General features: G+C 39.8%; 1 protein-coding gene across 4 annotated transcripts; it reads right to left on the bottom strand.

The window, feature by feature from the left end:
• Nucleotides 1-983: 983 nt before the first annotated feature.
• Nucleotides 984-24,063, bottom strand: LOC140359898 (alsin-like). Of its 4 annotated transcripts, none has more exons than XM_072445144.1 (41): nt 23,980-24,063; nt 21,724-21,889; nt 21,086-21,246; nt 20,395-20,604; nt 19,540-19,730; nt 19,140-19,172; nt 18,845-19,057; nt 17,966-18,081; nt 17,676-17,878; nt 16,321-16,402; nt 16,062-16,225; nt 14,484-14,649; nt 14,312-14,408; nt 13,741-13,818; nt 13,017-13,232; nt 12,168-12,339; nt 11,890-12,085; nt 11,716-11,781; nt 11,323-11,479; nt 10,504-10,635; nt 10,164-10,292; nt 10,063-10,086; nt 8,751-8,821; nt 8,602-8,668; nt 7,995-8,173; nt 7,831-7,896; nt 7,581-7,679; nt 6,718-6,882; nt 6,533-6,644; nt 6,322-6,399; nt 5,902-6,035; nt 5,648-5,803; nt 5,360-5,474; nt 5,136-5,287; nt 4,011-4,115; nt 3,737-3,916; nt 3,543-3,588; nt 3,402-3,463; nt 2,839-2,988; nt 2,645-2,741; nt 984-1,686 (listed from the first exon to the last, which is right to left on the bottom strand). In XM_072445144.1, the coding sequence occupies exons 2-41, from the start codon at nt 21,741-21,743 to the stop codon at nt 1,648-1,650; spliced, it is 4,899 nt and encodes a 1,632-aa protein (XP_072301245.1). In that variant the 5' UTR covers nt 21,744-21,889; nt 23,980-24,063; the 3' UTR covers nt 984-1,647. The 4 variants fall into 4 exon arrangements, with proteins under 4 accessions (XP_072301245.1, XP_072301243.1, XP_072301244.1 ...); XM_072445142.1 differs by having other exon boundaries at nt 16,062-16,228; XM_072445143.1 differs by lacking the exon at nt 23,980-24,063 and adding an exon at nt 22,305-22,487 and having other exon boundaries at nt 16,062-16,228.
• Nucleotides 24,064-26,021: the final 1,958 nt, after the last annotated feature.

A 26,021-nucleotide genomic window follows, 5' to 3' on the forward strand; every position in this document is an offset into this window, starting at 1 on the left:
CATGAGATGTACCACTGGAACATAACAAGTGGCTGATATCAAGAAATCCTAACAATGGCTCGAGCTACAACAAATCCCTGGAAAAACATCAGACATGTCAGTCCAGGAACAGCAAAGATATTGCGCAGAACCCTCAAGCCCTAGAGGACCCTAGAGGACCCAAGATACCGATACCACCACCATCACCACCACCACCACCACATCAAGAACAGTTTATTTGGCCTGTGTCTGTTCATCACTGGTCACATGATTGTCCTTTATTCCCTTTGGGGAATGTTATAGTTTCGGATGCAGCTGCTGCTCCAGGGATAACAACCTCAGATGATCCTGTGGACATGATATTTTTAGTATTTTTTTGGGTTATTATTAGGAACAGGTAGAATGGGTTGAGGCTATGGATTAGGTGAAGGAACAATGTCAGGTTAAGGACAGGCTGGAAACATGAATGTACAGGGAACTTTACTCCCCATTTGCTATAGATCAACAGTATACAGGTTTGTAAATGTGAGGTATTTTCACTCCCATCTATAGAGTATGACAAACATAAGTACACACCTGTTCATTTTATATACAAATGTTAGTGACTATATTTAGGTATTGCTACAAATGCAGAAACTGAACAGTAGAATTCCTGACATCGGCCGTTACATTGACGCAAGGATTCACAGGAAACCACAGGGTAGATCTCATCACAATTTATTGTCCCTTTGAGTAATAAAAAATATGTTCCAATTGTATTTTTTACAGTAAACACAGATGATACAAACATATCAAAGTCATAATTTCAGTCATGTTGGTAACCAAGTGTCTGTGAAAACTATAAACAAACATAAATCAAATAATTTACATCGAGATCAGAAGAAAATATGTCACTGGCTTCATTTGTGCAGAAGTGAAATGACTCCAGTTTTAGGACAGGTCTGCATTCCCAAATTATACAAAGGATTAAAACCAATATGTCATGCCTGAAATGGCTTTCACCCTTTTTTGAAATAGAAAACAGTTTAATTTGATCAGTTTTGAATCAAACTGAATGTTTATGGAGCATACAAAATACTATTTACGTAAAAGCAATATGCATAAATCCCTTTTAAACATGATATACTGAGATATTACATAGTTAGTAGAGACAAATATGTATTCAATTCCAAACCTTACATTATTGCTTTAGTTCACATTCTCTCAAAATATACACTTCAGTATCAAAACATTCAATATGTGAGAAAAGGAGAATCACTTTTTCCTAATATTCACTCAGTATCGAGCCAAATCCTAAAGAAGTTGCAAAACAACTAATTCATTAAAGTCTATTGAACTTTCAAATCCAGTGTGCAGTAACTTTACAAATAAGTGCAATCCATCAATGTTCCCTTCAAATATATATAAAATGTTAAATGTAAGATACAAAATAAATAGTCTTTTCTATAGTTACGTTTGGCACTACGTACTTGTCAGGCTGTTTTTAGTGTATTTCATGGATAATAAACGTGTTGAGCTGAGGTGGAGGTGAACAGTGCAGTTGTGTGGGACCACCAGCAGAGGGCAGTGCATCCACATCAGAACATCCCAGAGGATTCATGAATATAAAGTGTTTCTTTTGTTCCTGCTGCCGGTTTGGAAAACTTGTATTTTGCTCCTTTCCAGCTGCTACATCATGGATTCCTGTTGAATTTGGATGTAACAGGCCTGCACACAAACACACAAACACACAAACAAACAAACAAACAAACAAACAAACAGCACGTTATTTTCACACTCCATTCCAAACTCTTTTTACAACTGTGGATAATCAATGAAGGTAAACGTGTTGGATAACATGATATTAGAAGAGAAAGAACACACATCATTGTCAAGTTAATTACTTTTGAACATTTATATTTTCCTTTTTTGTTATGATTTTACAGACATAGAAACCCTGATAATCTGTTATTTGATATCCCTGCGCATTTAAAAGCATAAACGGGGTTGTTAAGGTGCATGCTGTAGCTTTTCTGGTGCTGCTTGCTTTGGAATGTTCCTGTAATGTTGGATTACAGGTGTTTTAATGTCGTACTGCGGAACATTCCAAAGCAAAGCAATAAACGTACAATGGTGAAAAGCAGCTGAAAATACATCACATAGTTACAGAGTGCACTTTTAGAACAGACTAAAGATTCACCATATCAAAACTGGGACTAAACCAGGACTGGATCAGGACTAAATACCGTCAGCACTAGAATACGACCAAACCAAATCTACATTAGAACTAAAATGAGCTCAGTGTGTGAATGTCTAATCATCAGACAGCACTCTTTCTCACCCAGAGATGTCACGATTATTAGGTTAATCAATATTCCTTATTATCCAGGTCACAATATAACAGTTGGAACAAAAAAAATGACAATATTAGAAGCAAAATTAAGTATTTTGTTCAATATATAGCCAAAGAAATGGACCTAAATGTAAATAACTTTATTTTATCTGGTTGTTTTTGTCATATTTAACTTAATTTTGTCTTTCAGAAAGTAAAAAATTGTAAAGCAGGTCACAAAATTAAGGAACAATAACATGTTAGAAAATTAAAGATTGAACTGTTGTTTGGTCAGTCTCAATAATCGTGAATAGTCGTTAAATCGGGACATCTCCCTCTCTCTCTCTCTCTCACCTTCAGTGTCGTGAACATCAGCCCCATCTCTCCGTGCTCGAGATTAGGATCCATCAAATCTTCAATCAGACTGACTTCGGCTCCCAAGTTCTTGATCCTGAAGCAGGAGGAAACCGTTTAGTCCGAGTGTGCGCGGACAAATCCCCCAGAGAGAGGTTTAAATTTAAAAAAAATTAAAAAAAGGCGGCTCTGACCTGGCTCTGATCACCACGTACAAGAACAGAGGAAACAGGTCGTCCATGCACCACAGGAAGCTCTCCTCCACCAGCGGCTTTACTTCCTGCGTCAGCTCCTCGAACGTCTTCTGGATCACCGTCAGTTTGTCCGACGGAGTGAAGGTTGTGCTAAATGATAATGTACATAAATTAATGATGTATTTAAAACACTGTTGCAACTAGAGGTGGGAAATGAATGGAAACGTGGATAATATCGTGAATGTTGCGTTGAAGATTTGCAGAACTTTAATATTGAGTTTTTAAAAAATGCTTTAAAAAGAGCTGATTAAGGTTAAAATTAAATGAAAGCAAACTAAAATAAGTGAATAAAGTGATATTTTTGAACTTTTTCTGATAATTAAACCGCAACTAAAAACTCTAAACAGAAATTTGAATAAGTTTCTTTTAAATTGAGATTATTTTGCGTTGTGGGTTAAATACTCTAAATACTCTGATTATCGATATACACATTTTTTTCTATATCAGCAAACCCTAGTACTGGTATATAGTATATTATAGTTTAGCGGGTCGCTGGTCAGTACCTGATTTGTTGAAGCGTCTCCACAGCTGAGACGTAGCAGGCGTCTTTACTGCTCGACAAAATCTACAAGACGTAAAACAACACAAAAACGTACGAGTAAATAAAGTTTTTAATACAGTCTGTAGATAATGTCACAACCAACCTGTTTCTTCTCTCCAAGAATAGACATCCAGACAGGCCAAAATTTCCTACGCGAGAAGACAAAATAGATGTACAATCAATAAAAAAAACAAATAATGTGTTTGTTAATAAGACTTTGCTGTCCCTGTTGGTAAATGTATTCTCTGCATTTGACCTCTCTTTACGCCCTAGTGCGCGTAGTGTGTCCAAACTCACTGGTGCACCCCTAAGAAGCTGAGCAGTGCCTGGTCTGGCGACTTGTTGAGTCTGAGGACGCGCTCCCAGTACTTGGCGTCGTCCTGCTCCTGCTGAAGGCCGTACAGAGTGAAGAGCGGCGGGTAAAGCCTCGGCAGCAGCAGCGGCAGCAGCAGAGACGAGCAGCTCACCACCACAACGCTGGAGAAACAAGAGGAGAAAGCAGAAAGAAGAGATTAGTTATGGCAGTAGAGCTTTAGTCCTCCTCTTGTGTCATACCGATAGTTTGACTCACAGTTGTTCCACTGTGTTGGAGATGAAGGAGTGTCTACATCTGGAGGGAGAGAGGGAAGGCTCAGGGAGTACACTGCCATCTTCTGGTAATCCAGGGAACAGAAACCTACGGATGGAAAGAAATTGGAGGAAAAGATAGAGAATATTGAAGATAAACTCAATATTTAAAATTAGGATATCAATTATGATTAAAAAAATACTGCAACAAGAGCTGATCAAAATGGAAAAAATATGCAAACATCCCAATGATATTTCTGCACCTTTGTGGATAAATGTAAAGACATGTTTCAGCACATTACTGTTGGACTGAATATTTTCTGGATATAATTATCGAATGCTCCACAAAACATTGCAGTATTTATTTCTGTCAAAATCCACTGACCTGACAATGCAGTAGAAGTGTATTCACTGACCTGACGATGCAGTAGAAGTGCATTTACTGACCTGACGATGCAGTAGAAGTGTATTCACTGACCTGACGATGCAGTAGAAGTGTATTCACTGACCTGACGATGCAGTAGAAGTGTATTCACTGACCTGACGATGCAGTAGAAGTGTATTCACTGACCTGACGATGCAGTAGAAGTGCATTCACTGACCTGACGATGCAGTAGAAGTGTATTCACTGACCTGACGATGCAGTAGAAGTGTATTCACTGACCTGACGATGCAGTAGAAGTGCATTTACTGACCTGACGATGCAGTAGAAGTGTATTCACTGACCTGACGATGCAGTAGAAGTGCATTTACTGACCTGACGATGCAGTAGAAGTGCATTTACTGACCTGACGATGCAGTAGAAGTGCATTCACTGACCTGACGATGCAGTAGAAGTGCATTCACTGACCTGACGATGCAGTAGAAGTGTATTCACTGACCTGACGATGCAGTAGAAGTGTATTCACTGACCTGACGATGCAGTAGAAGTGCATTTACTGACCTGACGATGCAGTAGAAGTGCATTTACTGACCTGACGATGCAGTAGAAGTGCATTCACTGACCTGACGATGCAGTAGAAGTGCATTCACTGACCTGACGATGCAGTAGAAGTGTATTCACTGACCTGACGATGCAGTAGAAGTGTATTCACTGACCTGATGATGCAGTAGAAGTGCATTCACTGACCTGACGATGCAGTAGAAGTGGTTGAGGTAGGCCTGGACCTCCTGAACCGCCTGTCGGAGCAGTCTGCGGTTTGAGCCCACATAAGTCATTCTGTACACAGTCACTAAGGTCTCCACGAGCCAGCCCAGGGGGTGCAGAGGGGTCTCGCACGCCTGGGAACACAACAGCACAGGTCAGTGACAAGAGTTAACGCTGCCGGACCAGTACATTTTGCAGAGTCTTACTTTCGTGAGGTATCTGCGGACGTAGTCGTAGTTCGCGGTGGTAACGATTTCTTCATGTTGAGGAATTAGCTCCAAACTCTCCAGGATTTTACTCTGGGATTTGCTGAGGTCAGGACTGGACGCACCAACGACAACAAAATAAAATGTTCAGCGGACAGAAGTGAATGAATATCAGGTGTATATGGCTCATTAATAAAAGGTTTTGAAAGTAAAACCCCATAACGCAATGGCTCATGTAGGGAAGTATATCATGGTAGACGTTCACAGATTTCCCCCCACATCACTCACGTTTGTCTTCTGGTGGTTGTTATGGTAACGGCGATGTTGTCCCAGGCCACAGTCCTCTGCCCCGCTCCGGGCGCGTCGCAGCCGAGTCGACCCCAGCACTCGTCAAACACACAGAGCCATCGCTGAGCCGCCGGGACCACGTACTGCCCCAATGCACTGCGACACACACAGTATTATTATACCGTTACGTGCAGGAATGACAACACAAATGTGGCAGAAAATACTGAAATGTATATCAGGACAGTTCCTCTTACAGTGTGTTGTTTCTCTCTTTGTTCACAGGTTCATCTGCAGTGGGTTTGGTGTAAGTTCCTGTAACTTTGAGTGAAGCCCATTCTCCACTGAATTCACCGTCAAAGAAGTCGCCATTAGCCAAGTGCAGAAGACCCTAAAACGATCAAGATTAATTATCAAACTAACCTGACTAAACAGCAATAATAGTAGTAATGGGAGTAATGGTATTAGTAGTAGAAATAGTATAATCAGAAACGGTTTATTGCATATTGGACCCACTACAGCTCAAATCTTATCATCCTACATAAAAACACAAAAAATGTCCCACTAGTGCAAAGAAAAAGGTTGCCACATTAAATATTGACCCCTAAAACACTGTTCTTTCTCTCATTTATTGAAGTCAATATTGTAATTATGGTGACAGGCTTAATCACTGTTACCTTTCCATTAATGGTCCAGTCGTCAGAAAACTCTCCGTGGAAAGTTGTGTCGTCGTCGGACACCAGCAAACCTGAACCCTGAAAAAACACAGCACAAACATTTGCCCCTTTCACTCGTTTTGCTCGAGTAGAAGTACTTTGCTTTCCACAAACTCCACTCGAAGTAACCAGAAGCTATTTGAGATTTATAACAATGCTTGAATCATCTTACGCTCATCTTGTTTTCCCTGAATGTCCCTTCGAAGTACAGTCCGTGTTGAGTGACCACGACTGCGTTTCCATGGCGCTGATCCTCCACCCACATCCCCATGTATTTGTGACCGCTGTAAAAAATAATAATTCGGGTTTTAATACATTTTGCGCAGCTCCAAAACATGCAGAGCGCTTTGACGGTACCTGGTGATGTCATCGTAGACCCCGTATCCCATCTTTTTGTCGTGAACCCATTGCCCGATGAAAACGCTGGAGGACGAGCGCGCCAGTCGGCCGGAGCTGAGCATCCCGTAACCATGGCGCAGGCCCTCGAAAAAACAGCCCTCGTACACTTCTCCCGTGGCGTATCTACACGAGAACACACTTTTCACGTCCGTCCAATACGTCAACCTCAACGAATAAATACATTTAAGGATTTATATTTTGGACACTTTATATCACAATATTGATCTAAAATGACTCGATAAAAGACAAGTTCGCCGACCACCGGACTGCAAACTGCGGGGATTTCAGATTTCCTTCACCACGACTCCACGAGCCGGACCACCTATGCAGAGCATCGTTTGTCGAGGGTCCATAAAAACACATCTTCAGATCATTAATAACATAGTATTAGTATTTAATCACATCTTTATCAGTATTTAATCACATCTTTAGATAATTAACATAGTATTAGTATTTAATCACATCTTTAGATCATTAATAACATAGTATTAGTATTTAATCACATCTTTAGATCATTAACATAGTATTAGTATTTAATCACATCTTTAGATAATTAACATAGTATTAGTATTTAATCACATCTTTAGATCATTAACATAGTATTAGTATTTAATCACATCTTTAGATAATTGACTTAGTATTTAATCACATCTTCAGATCATTAATAACATAGTATTAGTACTAAATCACATCTTTAGATCATTAATAACATAGTATTAGTATTTAATCACATCTTCAGATCATTAATAACATAGTAATAGTATTTAATCACATCTTTAGATCATTAATAACATAATATAAGTATTAGTATTAGAACTCACTTGTATTTGCCAAAGCCATGGATCTGCCCGTCTTTCCAGTGTCCCTGATAGCAGTCTGCTTTGTTCAGTGCCTTGCTGGGCATCAGGCACTCACCATAACTAAAACAAAAATAAATACAACATTATCTGTAATATATTTAGTTTTGCAAAAACAAAAATTTGCAAAAACAAAAATCCCCACATGGTTCAATATTTATACAGCAAAACTATATAGTAAAGCGATTACAAATAAAACTTGTCTAATACTGACCCATCTTCCAGTCCATTTTTGAAGTTCCCCGTGTACGTTCGTCCATCGGGCCACTTCATGGTTCCCCTGTCGATAAACAAAGTCATTCAACACCACAAATTCTACTTCTACCGACAAAATATATGGCATTATTGGTAATACATGCACTATTAGTTCCCACAGACCTCCCGTGAACTCGCCCGGCCTGCCACTGCCCTCGGTACCGCGCGTCTTTGAACCGCCCCTCTCCGCTGAACGTGTAGCTGGCCGTGCGGGTCATGGCCGTTACCCCCGGCGACGACCCCTGACCTCCCCCTCCGAGCACCTGGTCCACCGCCTGGTTCAGAGCCCGCAGCCACTTGTTCTACGCACACAAGGCAAGGTCAAAAAAGAGCGACAAAACTAAACGCTTCAATGCAGATCTCTGGAGAACAAATTAGGTCTGAAATTAAAAGTAACACTCCACATGAAGCTGTAATATTCCATTTGACGACAGAGTGAGCTCGTCAAGTTATTCCTGACTTTTTCAACTCATTCGTAAGATCCTGATTCTTCACAATTGCTCATTATTTAAATTTCAGCAAATCTCAGCACATCCACACACACTTCTGGGTTCATGTTTGCTATAAATACTTTATAATTACAGCAGTATCATCACAAATATCTACTGCTATAATTCACTGTTCAGTTTGCTGGGGACAGAACTATACTTACTCCGCTACAAGAAACTAAATAGGCATCTTAATTAAGTCAAACTTAAATTTTCTGCGCTTGTGAATAATATATAGATACCTTTTCTTGTGGTGTCGATGCCACCAGGGTGAAATTCTCTTCTGGACATACGATTTTAACGGCGTAGCTGTAAAGGCATTGGCACAGCGGGTATGAAAATGGAAAAGAGTTGTTGTGCTGTAATGCTTGAAAGCGCATTGTAAACTCACAGGCCGTTGTCGTTTTCAGTGACTGGCTTGACCCACAGACAGGTCAGAGGGTAGACGTGATGAGTGGAAAACTGTGGACGGAGACAGACGGACGGACAGAACATATGATTAACTGTGTCACGTGATCGCATTGTGTTGTCCAGAGTGATTGTGCTGCTGATTAAATTCATACGCAGTGGTTTTGTGGTGATTTGCCGCTTTCAGTTTTGAAATGTCACCGCAGACACCACACCGGCAGTTCCGTGTTAGTAATGCCATGCTGAGAAAACGGCGATTTGATTTTGCTCCAAAAATACGTTCAAAAGTCCCACTAAATTGATGACGACGCCGTAAAAGGAAACAGCTTTGACTAAATTTAATACACTGGGAGTAAAGTACATCCACATTTGGGAATATTTATCCAGAGCAGAGATGTCCAAACATTTTCCACTGAAGGCAAAAATAATGAAACATATAAGATAATACATATATCAAAATAGTAAATCATCAGATGGGAGAACTTTAACAAAGCCAACGTATCTTTAAGAAGACTTTGAACATAAATCTAAGCTCTGTTGCCCAATCCAATGTTTGCTATTGAGGTTCTGATGGTAGAATTACTTCAATTTGCAGTAAAAAGGGCCACAGTTTGGACATCCCTGATCTAAAGTCTACGCATAAATACAGAGGCAGCATCAAGGAACTACTGTTTGTACTCCACCACCTTTTAAAAAGGGAGAATCGGACACACTTCTAAAGCTAGTCAGAGTAGGGAAAAAATGTGTAATTATGATTTTAATTATAGGATTCTGTTCAAAGTTCACATTTTAAACACGTCTAGAAGAAATTACAAACTGACAAACGGATGCAAGCGTGCAAATGTGAACCACTGAGTTGGCAGCTTTTATGCAGAGTAAGTGGATATTTTGTTGAAATGACTTTGTGATTTGCTCATTTCAAATCCATTCACGCTGCAATTTCGATTCGATTGCGATTAACCGAGTTAAAGGGGCACAATGTCACTTTTCTGGTGGAGGGTCTCTCACGTTCTTGCCTCCATGGGGACACGATTGCTTTGAATATTCCACAGTACAAAACTTCTAAGGTTCAAGGTGTTGTACTGTGGAACAATCAAGGCAAAGCGTTACATTCGTCACAGAGACAAAGTTACACAGTGCACCTTTAAGATATGTGGCGTTACTTTACTCTTTTTGATCACGATTTTGCACCAAACAAATGTTAACAACACGTGTAAACATTTATGATTGCAGTCAAAAGTGTGCACCCAGACGTACAGCTGGAGAGACTAAGCCCAAACACACACTGTACTTACAAAACTCTTAGAGGGAACTGTGCCCTGAGTGAAAGAGTTTACATTTTAAAAACACATTAATATCAGCGGATCCTTACTGGCGTTAAATTTAAGAGTCTTACTTGTGTGTGAACCAGAGCGTCGTTAAACAGAATGAACCAGTGGTTGGAAAAGCGCCCGGCGTTTTGTAAAGTCAGATTTCTGTGGCTGCTCTCACACACCACGCGGCGATGAGACAGACGCAGCAGCTCCTGAGAAAACACACGCTATAATTACTGCACATTTTCTGACCGTCTCTTCATAGCAAAGCGATTCTTGACCATTCATTTAAACAAGCACTGGCTCTTCAGGGCGAATGGGAGCGCACCGCTGAACTACTAAACATCTCACTTATGTCAAACTGGCTGCGAGAAAGCAATGATCGTAAAGTTATAAAATCAAAGCTGCACTAGTAGCACTCACAGTCATTTTCCCCGAGTGAGTTTTCCAAAAGTTGCACGTCGTTTCTGCCTCTTTTTTCCTTTTCAGCAGCGACGACGACAGAGACTCGAACAGACCAAAGCCCTGATGGAGGGACTGGTACTCGGCGGTGAGCTGACGGGAGAAAACACATGTAGTTTAGCAGTGTGATCTTATTATTTAGTATTTTATAAGATGTCTTTGGCCACTAGTGTAATGATAATGCCATATTGGGCCCTGCGTTTTTCTTTCACTCCACACTTAATAATGGTGGTGCAATGAGGCAGACTGTGTGGCTGCCAATTTGAATCTGTGATCGCTAACGCTCACTCACACAAATACTGCATTCATTCAGTCATAGGGAAGGTAGATGACGCACTATTAATCCTGTTTAACAAGCGGCAAGCAACAATAATACATATCCACACATACTACACACATAAAAGTGCAAACCAGCATTAAAGAAAGAGTCAACAACAACATATTTGAGTTTTCATATGTCATTGCACAATTTTAGATTTGTTACGAGCGGAGTATATAAGAAAAGAAAATAAGAAAGAGAATATAGCGTTTTCTACAGGTTTATGCTGAGAATATGGTGTCACTAGTTATACATATTTGAATTAATTTATCCAATAACATTTTTCGAGTACAAATGTCATACTTTTGCCCGTTACTGATGAAAAACGCAGCCATTAAATGTAGCTCCTTCTATTCGTTTCACCAATTTCAGTTCAGCTTGTTTTGAGGTTTTAGGGCCACCATAATCCGTTCTATTAATGGGAAATACTGGAATATATAAAGATGTAAACAAAGTCTGACCACATCGTAACAAGCGGCCAGTTTGAGCAGTAGTCGGCTGTAGTGGTGCAGCTGCTGTAAAGGCCAGTACAAAAGTGACACCAGGTCCACCTCATCTTTATCCTCTCCCCAGACACAGAGCTCTCGGAGATCGCTACGTTTGGGGCCGAAACAGTCGCTGCAAAGACAGACACAAGAGATTAGACACAAGACCAGAGCATTGATGACTTACCACAGCAACTTCAATAACAAACTGCTGCTACAACCACAATCAAACTAAATCGAGGCCAACTTCAGCTCATTTCTCTTTCAAATTATGTTTCAAGCAATTGAGATGTACATTTTACTCAAGTATTATTATGAATAGAGGCAATAGTAATGTAGATATCTTGTAAAATTGGGAATTAATCTTACTTTGAGAGTTTCTGAAGAGACTGAAATCCACCCATGACTTGAAAATCACCGACAGAAGAACAATACCTGAAGAGGCAGGAATAGGAATAAGTCACTTTTTCTTGAACCTCGAGTTGTGCAAACTTATTGATTTCTTTATTTCATAACCTACAGACATATCAATGTAAATCCTACTGTTTAAAAGTGTCCAGGAAGTGCTCAGTGCGGGTGATCAGAGGGAGGGAAGTGACATCACAGCTCTGCAGGTCGTGCAGGAAGTAACTGAGAGCCGTGGAGTGTCGTCCGATCAGGAGGTTCAGCGGAGCAAACTTATCGCAGATGGTGAAGAACAGGCGTGTGCACTGGTCTCCCAAACATGGATTCACGCCCTCTGCAGGAACCAGGTAAAAAAACACACTGGTTTTATGCATCAATTCAGATTCATGATACATTTTAGAGTGTGCTCTGGTGACCTCTTGTGCGTAGTGGAGTGAGGAGGACTTTCTTGATGCTGCTCGACCAAGAATAAAACTGTCTTTCTCTTGAGGCGAGCTCGTGAATGGCTGAGATGAAGCCCATGATGTTGTGGTCTGACAGAAACGCACAGGTCTGGCCTCCGCTGTGGACGCGGCTGATGTAGCCCATCTACAAAGAGACGGACAAACAGCAGATTAACGTGAAGTTACACCTAAAGTCTCACAAAAAGTAGAGCTCACCCTCTAAAACCTATTTTGAACTGGAACATTACCGGACATGACAACAATTTGTGAGGAAATATTGTTTCAGAAAATATCACAAACTAATATATTGAAGACCACTGATAAGCAAGAATTAATAAATGTATAAACACAATGTATAAGCTTTATATGTATAATGTTATCAATAAAATTATTATTTTACTCAATAAAATGATTATGTTGTTATATATGTAAATATGTTAGTTATTGTTAGTTATTATTATATGTATGTTTTTTTTAAGTGGCTGCCAGTGCACAATACATATGCACCCCTAGAAATGTAATAAACAGGTTGATATTGTAAATATTTCCAACAAATCTAACATTTACACAAAATGGTAAAGAGTGGTTTGTTTGTTTGTTTGTTTGTTTATCATTTTACGTTACAAAATTACCTAAAAATGTTATTTGAATTGAACAAAAGGCAAAACTAAGCAACATTTCAATACAGTAGATGAATTGGGATGGATATAATCAATGCAGGATTGACTAATTAGTAAAAAAATAACGAACGTCAATAGTATAAATACAACACAATTTCATTTTCTTGACATTCAATACTGTGCATGATTTGGCAGTACAAACCTCCATGCAGAAGGGCAACAGAGCGGGCCTGACACTATAGCTCTCAGATCTGTTGGGCGACCTTTGACCTTGCTGGGGCGTGTGACATTTCTCCGTTTTTGGCTCCTGCTGCTGCCCACAGTACAAGAGCACGGGCTGCACACAGTCTCCATCGGCCAACAGCATCGAGTGGCTCTGCCCCGCCGAGACGTCCCAGACTCGGAGACCGTCAGAGAGCTGCAACCACACGGATTCAACTAGTCCGACCAATCTCAGGGTAAACACTACTTATTGTAATAGAACAAACATGAACTAGCTGCATAATGTAACTTTTTAATAACACATTTTGAAGAGCGACATTCAGTATTGCAACAGAAAACATCACGATAAAAAATGATATAGACACTATACTTTAGCTCAAAGGAAGACTATTCCCTTTTCTAAATGCACATTACTGTAAAAGTGATGAGAAAACTTTGGTACTGTATTGATATTGATAATTACTCCTACTTATTCGATCCTTTACAGCTCAAATCTTATTATACTACAAAAAAAATAACAAAACATTCCCCTTTAATGCAACGTGTTGATTCAGACAATAAAAATTTTGCCCCAGATATATTGTTCCAACTCTAACTTACTGAACAATGTGTCGAGATAGTAATTATTGACAATTGCAGTATAGTATATTACATAGTGCACCTTTAACTGTGGAGGTTATGGAACTGCAGAAATATCACTTTACCTTGGTCTGTTTTGGGACTGTGACTGGACTGTTGACGTGACCCAGCTGACCACACATGTTACTGCCCCAGGAGTAAACCTAAAGCACATACAGAGGTTATATTAGCATTATTAGAACAGCATGTAAGGTTTTATAAGAGGTATTTAAGCTTTTTCTTTTTTATGTGACTTAATAGTCTACTCTCACTGGGTGACACACCTCATGCTGCAGCTTTTCACCCATGAAACACTAAAATTCCTTTTAAAACCTCAGATTAGACTTGAATTTCACATCCACTCAAACGTGTGGGAGACTCGCAACCGTTGCAGTTCATCGCTGCTCGAGTGTTTGATCTTAAACCTGGTGCGATTAGTGTCGCTGATCCCGGTCGTTTGTCGCCCCCTGTGTGTCGAGCCAAATAAGGTACCAGTACCTTTCCCCTTTCTCTGATCTGAATCCTTACTACCTAAAATCCAGCAGCAGAGCGCAGGCTGTTCTTTTAAAATTGAACATATACATTTATTACACAAAAGATATTATTCAAAAACTCTATCAATCACAAAAATGTACATTGCGTTAAAGACACGGTTACCTGACAGTGTGCAGTGATGGCCAGTGAGTGGTGTGACCCTGCAGCCACTTTAATCACCTCTTCACCAGTCAGAGGTTTGATACAAAGAGGTTGAAGCCTGAACACAAAGTTAAATCGAGTCATTACATCCAGAACATTTTGCTTGGTTTGGTGCTTCTCCTCTTCTCCTCACCTGGCCAGTTGATCTCCGTGGCCCAGCTGCCCCTCAGAGCCCCGGCCCCAGCTCCACACCTCAGTGTCCAGGCACGGCAGCCCATCTCCGGCCTCCTCTGACCCTCCTGACCTTTGACCTGTGTAGGGCGACCCACAGGCACAGTGCTGGCGTCGCCGTGGAGACCCTGAGGACAGTCACATGACCTGATCACAGATAACGCTGATAACAGGGTTTGCTTTGTGTTTTTAAATCGAGAGGTCCCCAGTCGATCCTCTGACAGTAAAAACATGTGGTTTTGAAAGGTCAGAATCTGGAGGAAGAAATTTGAAGTGAAATGGAACAGATTGAAGTCTGCATAGTTTAACCTCAAGAAATCATTATTGAAAGCCATTTTTAAGTAAGTAAGTAAGTGAGTAAAATTTTATTTATATAGCACCTTTCACAGACAGAAGTCACAAAGTGCTTCACAAAACACAGAATAAAACAATAAAAACACAAAAAACTTACAGTGAGCAATACATATACAACAATATACAGTAAAATCAGTCCGTAAAACAAGTGCATTTAAAAGGCTTGACTAAATAAAAAGGTTTTAAGCTGACCCTTAAAAGCAGTAACTGAGTCCAGTGACCGTAGGGAGAGCGGAAGATCGTTCCAGAGTCTGGGGGCAACAGCCTGGAAGGATCTGTCTCCTCTGGTCCGAAAACGGGTGCGAGGCACCAATAACAGTTTCTGATCCAAGGACCTTAGTGAGCGAGAGGGAGAGTATGGTTTGATCAGATCGCTGATGTACAGAGGGACCTGACCATTTAAAGCTCTAAAAGTTAAAATAAGAATTTTGTGGGCCCTTCTATTTGTGCGGGTAAGATCCTCGCTGCAGAGTTCTGGACTAGCTGCAGAATAGAGAGAGCTCCTTCTTGTTAAGACAGGAAAACAAACTGTTACAATAGTCTAAACGTGAAGACACAAATGCATGAATTATAACTTCCAGGTCATTTTGAGACACCATTTTCCTGAGCTTAGAGATTTTCCTCAACTGAAAGAAACAGTTCCTCGTCAACAGCTTGGAGTGGTGCTCTAAAGACTCAAAGGCTCTTTGATCTTGATTTTATTTTATTCTTTTCACAAAGTAAAATCTTTGACAATCAATATCGCCCGGCAAACCTTAATACAACAACTATACATAAATAAACTGTACATGAGAACACTAGAGCTGTAGTCGACTTAAAGCAGTGTGGCAAAAGCTATCAAAACTATGGTCAATGATCTGACCAAATATTTGACCACAGGTTCACAGGATTTAATGCAAAAATAACTCGGTATTCATATGTAAACGGCTATATACAAGCCCAATGTACTCCCCAAAACCTTATAATCTCAGTAAAGTAAATGGTCTACTCATAAAAATGTTGGTCGACTGATTAATTCACTTAAAATTGTGTGTATTCTTCAGGGCTGCCAGTCTTAAGTGAAAAAAGTACACGTCCATTTTAGAAAGAAGTTTGATGTGGCGTTAAAGCTCCTACAGTATTTAAGTACATTTTAACTCTTAATGTGAACTGAACACGCTTTGGGTTTGCAGTAATCTGTATTTACCATGAGAGGGAATCCCAGGCAGCGAGCGTCTCCTGTGCTCTGTAGCTTTCACTCTTATGTCAGAGAGACTAGAGCTGCTCTCCACGAACAGAGACTGACTTGGCTCCCGGAGGCACAAATGCACCTCATCTACACCAACTGGGGTGGACGAGAAAGGCCCGAAGCTGCTGGACAGAGCAAAATCGTGGTGAATTCAGTAATTGTTTTTAGAAATACAATCAAATAGACCCGGAAAAATTGTCAAAAAGGGTATTCTTACTGGTTTGTTTGACTTTTAGGTGGAGATTCGTCTTTGTAGCTCGAAGAGTACAAATCTGAAGACGGTGTAGCGCAGCTGTCAACTGGAGAGCAAAGGAAAAGAAATCAACTTGAGAGAAAATAATGAAATATTTAAGGGTGCTCAGAACAAAGTCAAACATAAACAATGATGCAATGAACAGGAAACCTGAAGGTATGAAAAATAAACCACTTCACACAAAGTTGCAGTATTGAAGAAAATACAAATAGTTGAGTTTTCTATGACACTCGGCTGTAACGAACCATTAATTTTATAAATACCCAATTTACTTTGTGTTTTATGTGAAAGTAAAAAAGCTAAAATTTAGCTTTCTATATGGTCAACTAATTTCTCAATCACCAACATTTTGATCCCTAATACAAAGACAAACTATTATTTTGACGGAAGTGGAGTTGTTACATATTCAATCTTTCATTTCAAGCGAAATTATTGCCAGCAGAGAGAAACTGGGACGGAAACTGGGACGGACCAGCAAAGAGAAACTGGGACGGACAAGCAAAGAGGACCTGGGACGGACCAGCAAAGAGGACCTGGGACGGACCAGCAAAGAGGAACTGGAACGGACCAGCAAAGAGGAACTGGTACGGACCAGCAAAGAGGAACTGGGACGGACAAGCAAAGAGGACCTGGGACGGACCAGCAAAGAGGACCTGGGACGGACCAGCAAAGAGGACCTGGGACGGACCAGCAAAGAGGACCTGGGACGGACCAGCAAAGAGGAACTGGAACGGACCAGCAAAGAGGAACTGGAACGGACCAGCAAAGAGGAACTGGTACGGACCAGCAAAGAGGAACTGGAACGGACCAGCAAAGAGGACCTGGGAAGGACCAGCAAAGAGGACCTGGGACGGACCAGCAAAGAGGACCTGGGACGGACCAGCAGAGAAACCAACATCATTAGTTTCCTCAAGTTGTGTCAAAGTTGTGTTTTGATTGATTCCCGTTTTCACCGCCTCCATATCCCCGCCCACATCCCTGAATTTAGATGTGAATATTAAAAAAAATTAAGACTCCCAAGTGACTCATGTAGGCACTAAAATGTCATGTAGCCACTATTCAAAATAAAGAAAATAAAAATAAAAACCTGTAAATCTGCTGCTTGCTGCAGTGACATGTCATTGTATTATCAGTTCTACTGTTTTGAACAAGAAGTCAATGAACCAGTTTCTATTTCTAGGTTATTTCAGATCAATATTGCAGTTACAATGTAAAATGTACAAAATGTAAAATGATGATCTACTTATTATGTTATAGTTCAATACCAAGAACCTGAAGAAAGCATAATCAATAAAAAATATGATAAAATAGTTGCTAACCTGAAGCGCTCATTGATTCAGTGTCACTGGAGTTAGAACTGTGAGGTATTTCTATTGGATGAACTGAGAGTTTGTGCAGGAGGGTCTGAAGGTCCTGCTCCTTTGAGAACTTATTTTTGTTTTTCCAGTGCAAAGAAGCTTTAGAGCTGAAGTCTGTTTGGTCCGACGATTCCTCAAAGTCAAGCTTAGTGCAAATAAAGTTCCTGGCGTTATTAAGAATAACAAAAAAACATTAGCTGCAGATCGGTAAATACATAACACTTTTAGGAGCAAATGAAATACAACTCAACTGTTCAGAGTGAGATTTGCCCAGCGTGGCCAGTGGGCGTGAGACAGATCCAGGGCTAATGCTGAGCAGACTCCTGTCTGGCATTTGGCTCCTTCTGGAAATGCTCCTTCGGGGACACTGATTAAACACACTAATGAATAAAACCTCTTCATTTCCCTCATATTTACACTCAACTGTGCAAAGCTCAAGGCAGGTGTTAACAGCTGCATGTACAGTATTATGAATGCTGGACAAATGTTTACTGATCAATTTACAAAATGATGAATGGAAGAAATATCAAAATTATATGGTGTGACAGCCAGAGCAGTCTTTGTGCTACTACCAAGCCCAAATAAAATGTAAAGACTTATTTTAGGAGAGCATTCTGTGTAAAATCTATGAGTTAATATGTTTTCTATGACCCTAAACCTAATCCTGGTGCGTTTTACAAGGGGAAAAAACAGCTGACATAAGGGATGCAATGACTAATCAGAATAATTGTGGCTAGTCGACCAAAAACATAATAGTAGTTGTATTTGTATTATTGTTATCGTCATCTAGCCTCTAAAACACATAGGAAAATACTTTTTTATATGTGTTTTAGAGGCTAGATGAATATTTGTAAATATTCTCACCATATTTAAAGCTTTTGTTGGTTAAAAATATATTTAACAAGGAAAATGGAAAATGGACTAGTCAACTAAATAACTAGAATAACCATTAGTTGCAGCTGCAAAGTGTGTAACTTTATAGTACAAGTTTAAACAAACACATTTACTTGATCTGCATGCCCAATACAATTGTACAGTGAGAACAAACTGTGAGAACAATAAAGCACACATTATTTGTATCTGCTATGGGAAGGAAACTGTTTAACTAATGAACTTCTGCAGACTTTTACCTCCCCTGTAGTGACTTCAGACAGCTCGACTCCCAGTGGACAGTAGTGAGAATCCTCTTCAACCATTGAAGGATCCAAGTTCTCTGCAGCAAAACTGTGACCCGACGACCAGCGCCGCTCCCTCTTCACTTTTTCGACAGGGTGTGGAGGATTGTTGTGCGGCTGAGACAGAGTTCGGACCAGGGCCAGACTGTGGTAGGCCCCACAAGCCACCTGCAAGAGCCATAATCAACAAAAAGTGAATATTTCGTATTTTTGACATTTTACTTGGCGGTGAAGATACTGTGGAATCTACCTGGATCACATGCCTGCCTGCCAAGTGCTCCACCTGGACAGACAAAGCAAATATTAATCCAACCGGGCAAATTCAAGGCTACATCAGTGAATACAGGTATGCACTGTGGTGGTCTCAAGTCAAAAGTGTTACTGTTGTTTCATTGCTTCTTGATTTGTGTTTGTCCTTGTTTAGTTCTGATTCAAACAGTTTTTTTTTATGTTACATTTAGTCTTTGTATAGACATGACTTTCCACCTGAAGTCCTGGTCAATATCTGAGCCTGTACTTGGTTATAGAATTGGTTAATATTTTTATAGAGTTTAGTCTCTTCTTGTCATGCTCAAATCAAATAATTCAAATTGGCACTTGAAAAGCCTGTTTTAGCACATTTAAAACATATTCTCAAATACAGTTCCAACCTTCTGAGGCCTGTAAACAGGAAATGTTGTAGTGACGAGCCCGAGCTGACAGCCGCTGCCCCAGGCCCATAGCTCGTTTTGGGCTGACAGAGCCAGACTGTGCTCTCGTCCACAGTCAACGTCCATGACTCGCACTGCAGCCGGTGGGACCAGCTCAGTGTCCACCACAGTCAGAAGAGCCGGCTCTACCACTGCAGGAGAGTGGAGAATACATATGATGTTCCACTGACTAGGAAAGCGTGGGATAGTGACTGTTGAAGATTGGCGTTATACCCACAATGTAGTAGGTTGTTCACATGATTTAAGAACATTGTAAAGTGCCCATAGTGTAAAATTGGACAGGTAACAATTCTATGGTAGAATTTTGCTTTCAACATTTAGAAGGCCGATTTTTTTTTTTTTTTTACAGTCTAGCTACAAATAGGTGGTGGCATTTTTTTTATAAACTCTATTCAAGAAACAAAATAACTTTTTAATTTACATTTAATTCAAAAACAAATAATTTGCCACAAATTCCTTGTATTGGGAAATATTATAACATCAAATGAATGATCTACTGGACTAACTCATAAACAGTAGACAAGCCTTTTTTGCTATAAAGTGAGAGCCTATGACCTTCAAAACAAATGACTTTATAGATGTGTGATGCTGTTGAAAAAGGTGTTTATCCCTTGATTAAAGCTAAGGGATCCTTTATTTGTCCCACAATGGGAAAATGGCAGCTGACTTTTGCCAACATCGGAAGTACATGTCATGTTCTTTTATCATCAATACATCTTCAAATTAGAATTATGATAAAAATTGAATATTCCAGTGCCTTTAAACCATAAGATAAGACCCCTGTGTCCATCCCACCTGTAACATTAGAGCCCAGACCACACTGTCCAGCTGTGTTCTCGCCCCACATGTAGACGCTGCCCTGAGTGGTCACTGCCCCACAGTGGAAACCCCCCGCAGCGACCCGCACCACGGCCCTCCCCTGCAGGGAGACCTCCAGCACCGGGGCAGCCATTGGGACATTCAACCCCCTCCATAGTAGCTCCCCAAATGAATACACCAGACCTCCTGGAAGAAACAAACCACAAGAAGTCAAGTCAAAGGGGTAGAAATCAATGAATGTTTTGAAAAAACATTGTGGTCAATGTAAAATGCAGTATTTGGACTCAGGGAATCTTGAATCCCGTTCCATACAGTTCCAACAGTTTGGCTTGTCCCATTCAAAAGATACAATATTTGTTTTAGGTTTTTTAAAATCACAATGGCAACATTGTCATAATTCTGAAACCATGGATAAACTCAACAGTAATATCCATTTTTCTATATGTCTCTCACCTCTAAACTGAAGTAAGAGAAGAAATATCTCAATGTAATATGTAAATATAAAGCGCCTAAAAATGCCATAACTGACAACACACTCAATGACTGCCTGTTAGCCAAGATACCGACTGTTGTCAGCTGTTGCTGTGTTTTGTAAAGATCACTTCATCTGTTTTGGTGACAGATGAGAGCCGTGGGTAACTTGATCCCGTTCCTTTGCCACACTCACCTTGTGAAAGCAGGAGTCCATGGTTCTCTCCCAGGGCGGTCTGAAGCACAGGCCTGGACAGGAGCACCCTCTCTGGGCTCTGCTGCTCACGGTGGCCCCCCGACTGCCACACATGCAGCAATCCACGCTCCGGAGGTGAGGGGGGCCGGTCTACCTCAGAGCTAAAATCATATACACATTCATATTTACAACAACAACAACACTGCAATATTCAAACCGGAAACTCATCTGACACATAACCCTGGTTAAATTTAACTTTAGATGTGAGAACTGTTAAGTGCGTGCCAGTTCAACCATCAAAGCATTGTCAGGCCCCAACATGCTGTGTGTGTTTTGCGGGTGTGGCACATTGTGGTAATGTCTAAGCTTAATAAGTATATGACTATGAGGTGAACAACATGGGAACAACAGCTCACTTATTTTAAAAAATGTATCGACCAAGGCAGCGATTGATTGATTAATCGGCTAAATGACTAAATAGCTCCATGTATGACAGTCTGTATTCCCTGGATGAGTTGTAAATTAATGTTTGTCTGAAAGAGATGAGTTTAAAAGCAGCTTCATCTTGTTTCGTCGGGAAATAAAGCAACAAAGAAAATGCAGGTTGTTATTTTGTAAAGCAGACGGTGCATATTTACCTCTCCTCTGTCCTCTCCATCACAGTGGACAGATACAGTGTCGTGTACGCATCTTCTGGCTCTCGTGTAGTGTTTATTTCCAAGGACAAATCGATTTCTTGGCAAATATCACATGTACCATCGTTGCTTTTCTGGATGGAAGGATTTTGGCTGCATTTTCAGACACCTGTCAAAAGTTCAGAACAGATTACATCATGTTTTTTCACATTACAATTGAAAAGTGTGTGGTCTACGAGGCAAGTGCAATTGGCAGCACGTTATAGCATCATGCCACTGAAAGAACAAGTACATTCCTTGTTTTACAGAGCCAGAAAACGCCACAAAACTGTGCTTTGCGAGTTCCATGGCACCACACACTGCAATTAATCTAAGTAAAGCGCATTAGAGCAGAAGATTAAGTCACGTTTCTTTACATTGAACGCTCTAAAAACAAAGCTGTAAACTTAACCACGGAGTACAAGTCGTAATAAACACGTTTTAAATACAATAGCATCTAGTTTGACTCGACTTTGGGCGAGGAGAAAGTGTGGGAAGAAGTTTGCTAGCTTCATCTCGGCTAAAAGAAAACGAGCTAAACTTACCATTATTAGCCCACCGGATTGGGTAGAATACAATGCGACAGTTTCGGTAATATATATATAAAAGAGTTTCCATCGTTGTGCAATGCTGTGGTTAAATAATATGCACCGAAACGTGTTTTAATCTGTGCAGCGCAGTGAAAAGCAGAAGTTGACAGTTCTGTTGCTGTGACGGAAGCCGCGGAGGGACACAAAGTACGGCGCCTCACCTGTTGCTTCTGCGGCGGCGAAAATGTCGTGAATAATTAACCAACTTGTGAGTGTTCAAGGACACAGCGTGGAAGAGATCTGAGTCAGAGCACAGGAATGTGAGGAGATTAAACATATTCAATAGAGTAGTAGGTCAATGTGACATAAAAAAGGCTAGAGAGAGAGTAGATTGTACTGTACTGTAGCAAAGAGCAAGTAGAATAGCCTCGCGGCCATCTTGAGAATGTATTTGTAAATAATGTAAAAATTAAATAATGTAAAAAAAATAAAAAAAACTTGGCCCTAAAATTCATTGATTTAGTATACATTTACATTACTGGTATATTTGTGGTCCTAATAATACAGGGGACTTCCACCTTCCCCTGTCAGGAAAAGATCCTTCTCTGAATTATGAAAATGAATTAAACATCGCATTTGTCTATATTCTATGCAGAATTAAACAATTTTGTATAGAAATACGCCATATGGATCACTGGCAAACCCTATTGTCAAAATACTTAAAAGAGTAAATTGTAATTGAATATCGTGAGTAGAATTTTACAGTCAGAAAATGGTTTCTGAACTTGGCTGTCGGTATGGGTTACCATGGTGATTAATTATATCTCTAGTGTTCTATTTACCACTTTGGTAAACTGAAGTTCATATTTAACCAAGCTGTGTATTTAAGGACACGGAATGTTATTGAAATCTGAGGCAGAATGGCGCTGTGTGCAATTAAACAAAATAAATAATGCAGTAAGACATTCACTTAATTATTCAGTCACGATGACACAAATTTGATGAGTGTAGGAGTGGATTGCAGAATAAAAGAGCAATTCAACAAGAACATTTTGTATATAGAGGTTATGTCAAAGGGGCACTATGTAACTTTTTGGTGTAGTTCCTTGCGCTTTCTAGATGCAAACATAGAAGTAACAAGTTAATTCCAGGTCAGTTCTGTGGAGAAGTGAGCCCACTCACACTAAGAAGGCATGTTTTCAGGATATTTCAAGGCAAGGCAATAAAACTGACTAATTAAATACAAGCAAGCAAATGAATCAGTCAGATATTGTGGAGCATTAACAGTAACATCTCCAAGGAGACAAGCAGGTGACGTACCCTCTACCAGAAAAGTTACATCGTGCACCTTTATTATTCGCATTGTATAACAAGATGAATTTGTATCGAAACAGAATAACATAATGTGATACTGTCTTATCCTTTATACAATACTATAAACTAGTAGATATAATATATAGTACTTAATTTACACTAACCTAAAAACATCACAAACCATTTAGAAAACAACAAAAATCACAACAAAAATCAATGAGAATCTTAACTTAATGAAACAGAAATTAATAAAAACATCACATCGTATCCATTGGTTTTAGGGTGACAAATCTAGCACTGTTGCCCTAGCAATAGCAATTAAGGATTCAACATAATATTACATCTTTTGAATAGGCAAAAGTCCTAAAAATCTCACGTACAAACAGGAAGCTGAGTAAAAGCCAGCGACAGGGAAACATTTACATAGGTTTACATTTCGTGTTTACTACTTCCTGACACTAACTCAATGCGTTTATCTGAGCTTGGGACTAGCTCTCGAAGGTGCACTATAGAGATAACAGGCCTGGTGTCGAAATGTCTCACAGAAAGCAGGGAGGAGCCATACATACAAGTTCAATCCAAAATAGTTTTATGAGAACTTCTTTTTTCACCTTGTTGTGGACGTATAGTGAAGATTATAAAAGTGCACCACATAATCTTCAAAGCTCTTCAAAGTGAGCTGTCTGGTTCTCACAGACTAATGAGGAAGTGGAAATAACACACAGATTTGAAAGTTTATTGGAGAAAATAACACCGGTTGTGCCCTTGACAGACTTTGACCTTCCCTTGCCATGTTTCGCCAATGTTCGTGATCAGATCTAGTTTTGGGGTTTAGGGTTTTCAGTATAAAAGTGTCCAGCAGGTTTTGGCTCCCCGTTTTATGGCCTGTAGTAAAAACTGAGGAGGAAGGGGGAGAAAAACTAACAAGGACTGGGAAATGCACACGGAGTCTACAGGGTTTCATGAAGCAGAGCATGAAGCATAAAAGACCACATCTGCTGCAGCAGTTTGTCTGCTCTCACCTCTGGATCCTGTCTGCGCAGAACACTTTAGCCCAATTTAAATCAGTGACATCAGAGGCAAGGTTTTATCTCCTTTTTTAATCACAATCAGGGTTGCAACAGTGAACCAGACACTGGGATTCAACAGGTTTTTGAGGGAATATGGGTGAAATGTCTAGGGCTGCAAAATATATCACTATAATCGACAACTAACTTAATATATAAATCGCAATAGCATCAAGGTCCTCTATCAGGAATGTACTGTGTTTAAAAGAAAAAACATTTAAAAAGGCAAATGTGAGTCATGATTTTCCTCATCAAGTCTTAATTAGCCTTGATTTAGTCTGATTTTGCCTGTTAAGTTTTCCGTTTGATTTATAAATCAAGGTATGTGCATGGTTTGTTTGAATATAGCTGAAATTGTTGTATTCAAATATCATAAACAGCTACAGTTTGTATTGCATATGGCAAAAACCTCCAATATTGTGCAGCCAAGAACACAATCAGATGCCCCTCCTGATTCTTGACGCAGCCCTTTCTATTTACTAAGGCTTGGGACAGGGACAAAAAGCACACTGTAAATATGACCAAATGCAACAAATATCAATATTAATATCAAGCTGTATTTGCATGGAAGAAATATACCACTGTAGTTTAGTCAACAGGTTTTACACTATTTATTTCTTTGTTTTAATCCGGAGACAGCAGAAAATATAAGGTGTTCACAGAGTAAGTATAAATGATAAATAATTGAGTATTTAACAAATCATCATACAGTCAGTAAAATAGTCTAGGGCTGAAACAAGTTAATCACAACTAATGAATTATCAAGAATATTGTTGAATAATTTAGTCATTTGACTCAAAACATTTGGTGACAGAGCATTCTCCCGAACAGCACCCCGACTCTGGAACTCCCTCCCCCCGTCCCACTCTCCCTCACTCACAACATTCAAATCCCGCCTAAAACATACCTCTTCACCCAAGCCTATGACCTCCCCTACCCCTAGCCTCCTCTACCCCATTGCCTACTCTTCTACCCCCTGTTACATCCCCATCTTTTTCTCTCTACTTCTTCTGTCTTGTTCATTTTATCTGTATATTAATGTGTATTGTACATGTTGTCCCCCCTGTCTGTAAACCCCCCCCTTTTTTATTATGTTCAGCGTCTTTGGGTCACTGAAAAGCGCTATATAAATAAAAGTTATTATTATTATTATTATTATTATTATTATAATAAAAACATAATATATTCTCATGTACAAATGCAATAATCATGTCATTCAAATTGATAATACATTTTATTTGTACAGTATAGCGCTTTCCTTGATACATAAAAGAGCAGCAAAAAAAATGGAAACTTAACATCTCACAAATAAATTTGGCTGGGACATACAAGTGTATATAAGTATGTTATT

This window comes from Eucyclogobius newberryi, unplaced genomic scaffold (assembly GCF_026437365.1).
Source record: "Eucyclogobius newberryi isolate DKJ021-1_F unplaced genomic scaffold, fEucNew1.0.hap1 SCAF_14, whole genome shotgun sequence".
In the NCBI taxonomy this organism is placed as follows: domain Eukaryota; kingdom Metazoa; phylum Chordata; class Actinopteri; order Gobiiformes; family Gobiidae; genus Eucyclogobius; species Eucyclogobius newberryi.

Excerpts from the sequence above, each read along its gene's own strand:
- LOC140359898 (XM_072445142.1), bottom strand. The coding sequence starts at position 21,743 with ATGGAGAGGACAGAGGAGAG. Across the intron at positions 6,036-6,321 it reads ACTGGACCATTAATGGAAAG|GGTCTTCTGCACTTGGCTAA; the intron begins GTAACAGTGATT and ends TGATCGTTTTAG. Across the intron at positions 2,742-2,838 it reads TACGTGGTGATCAGAGCCAG|GATCAAGAACTTGGGAGCCG; the intron begins GTCAGAGCCGCC and ends CTCCTGCTTCAG.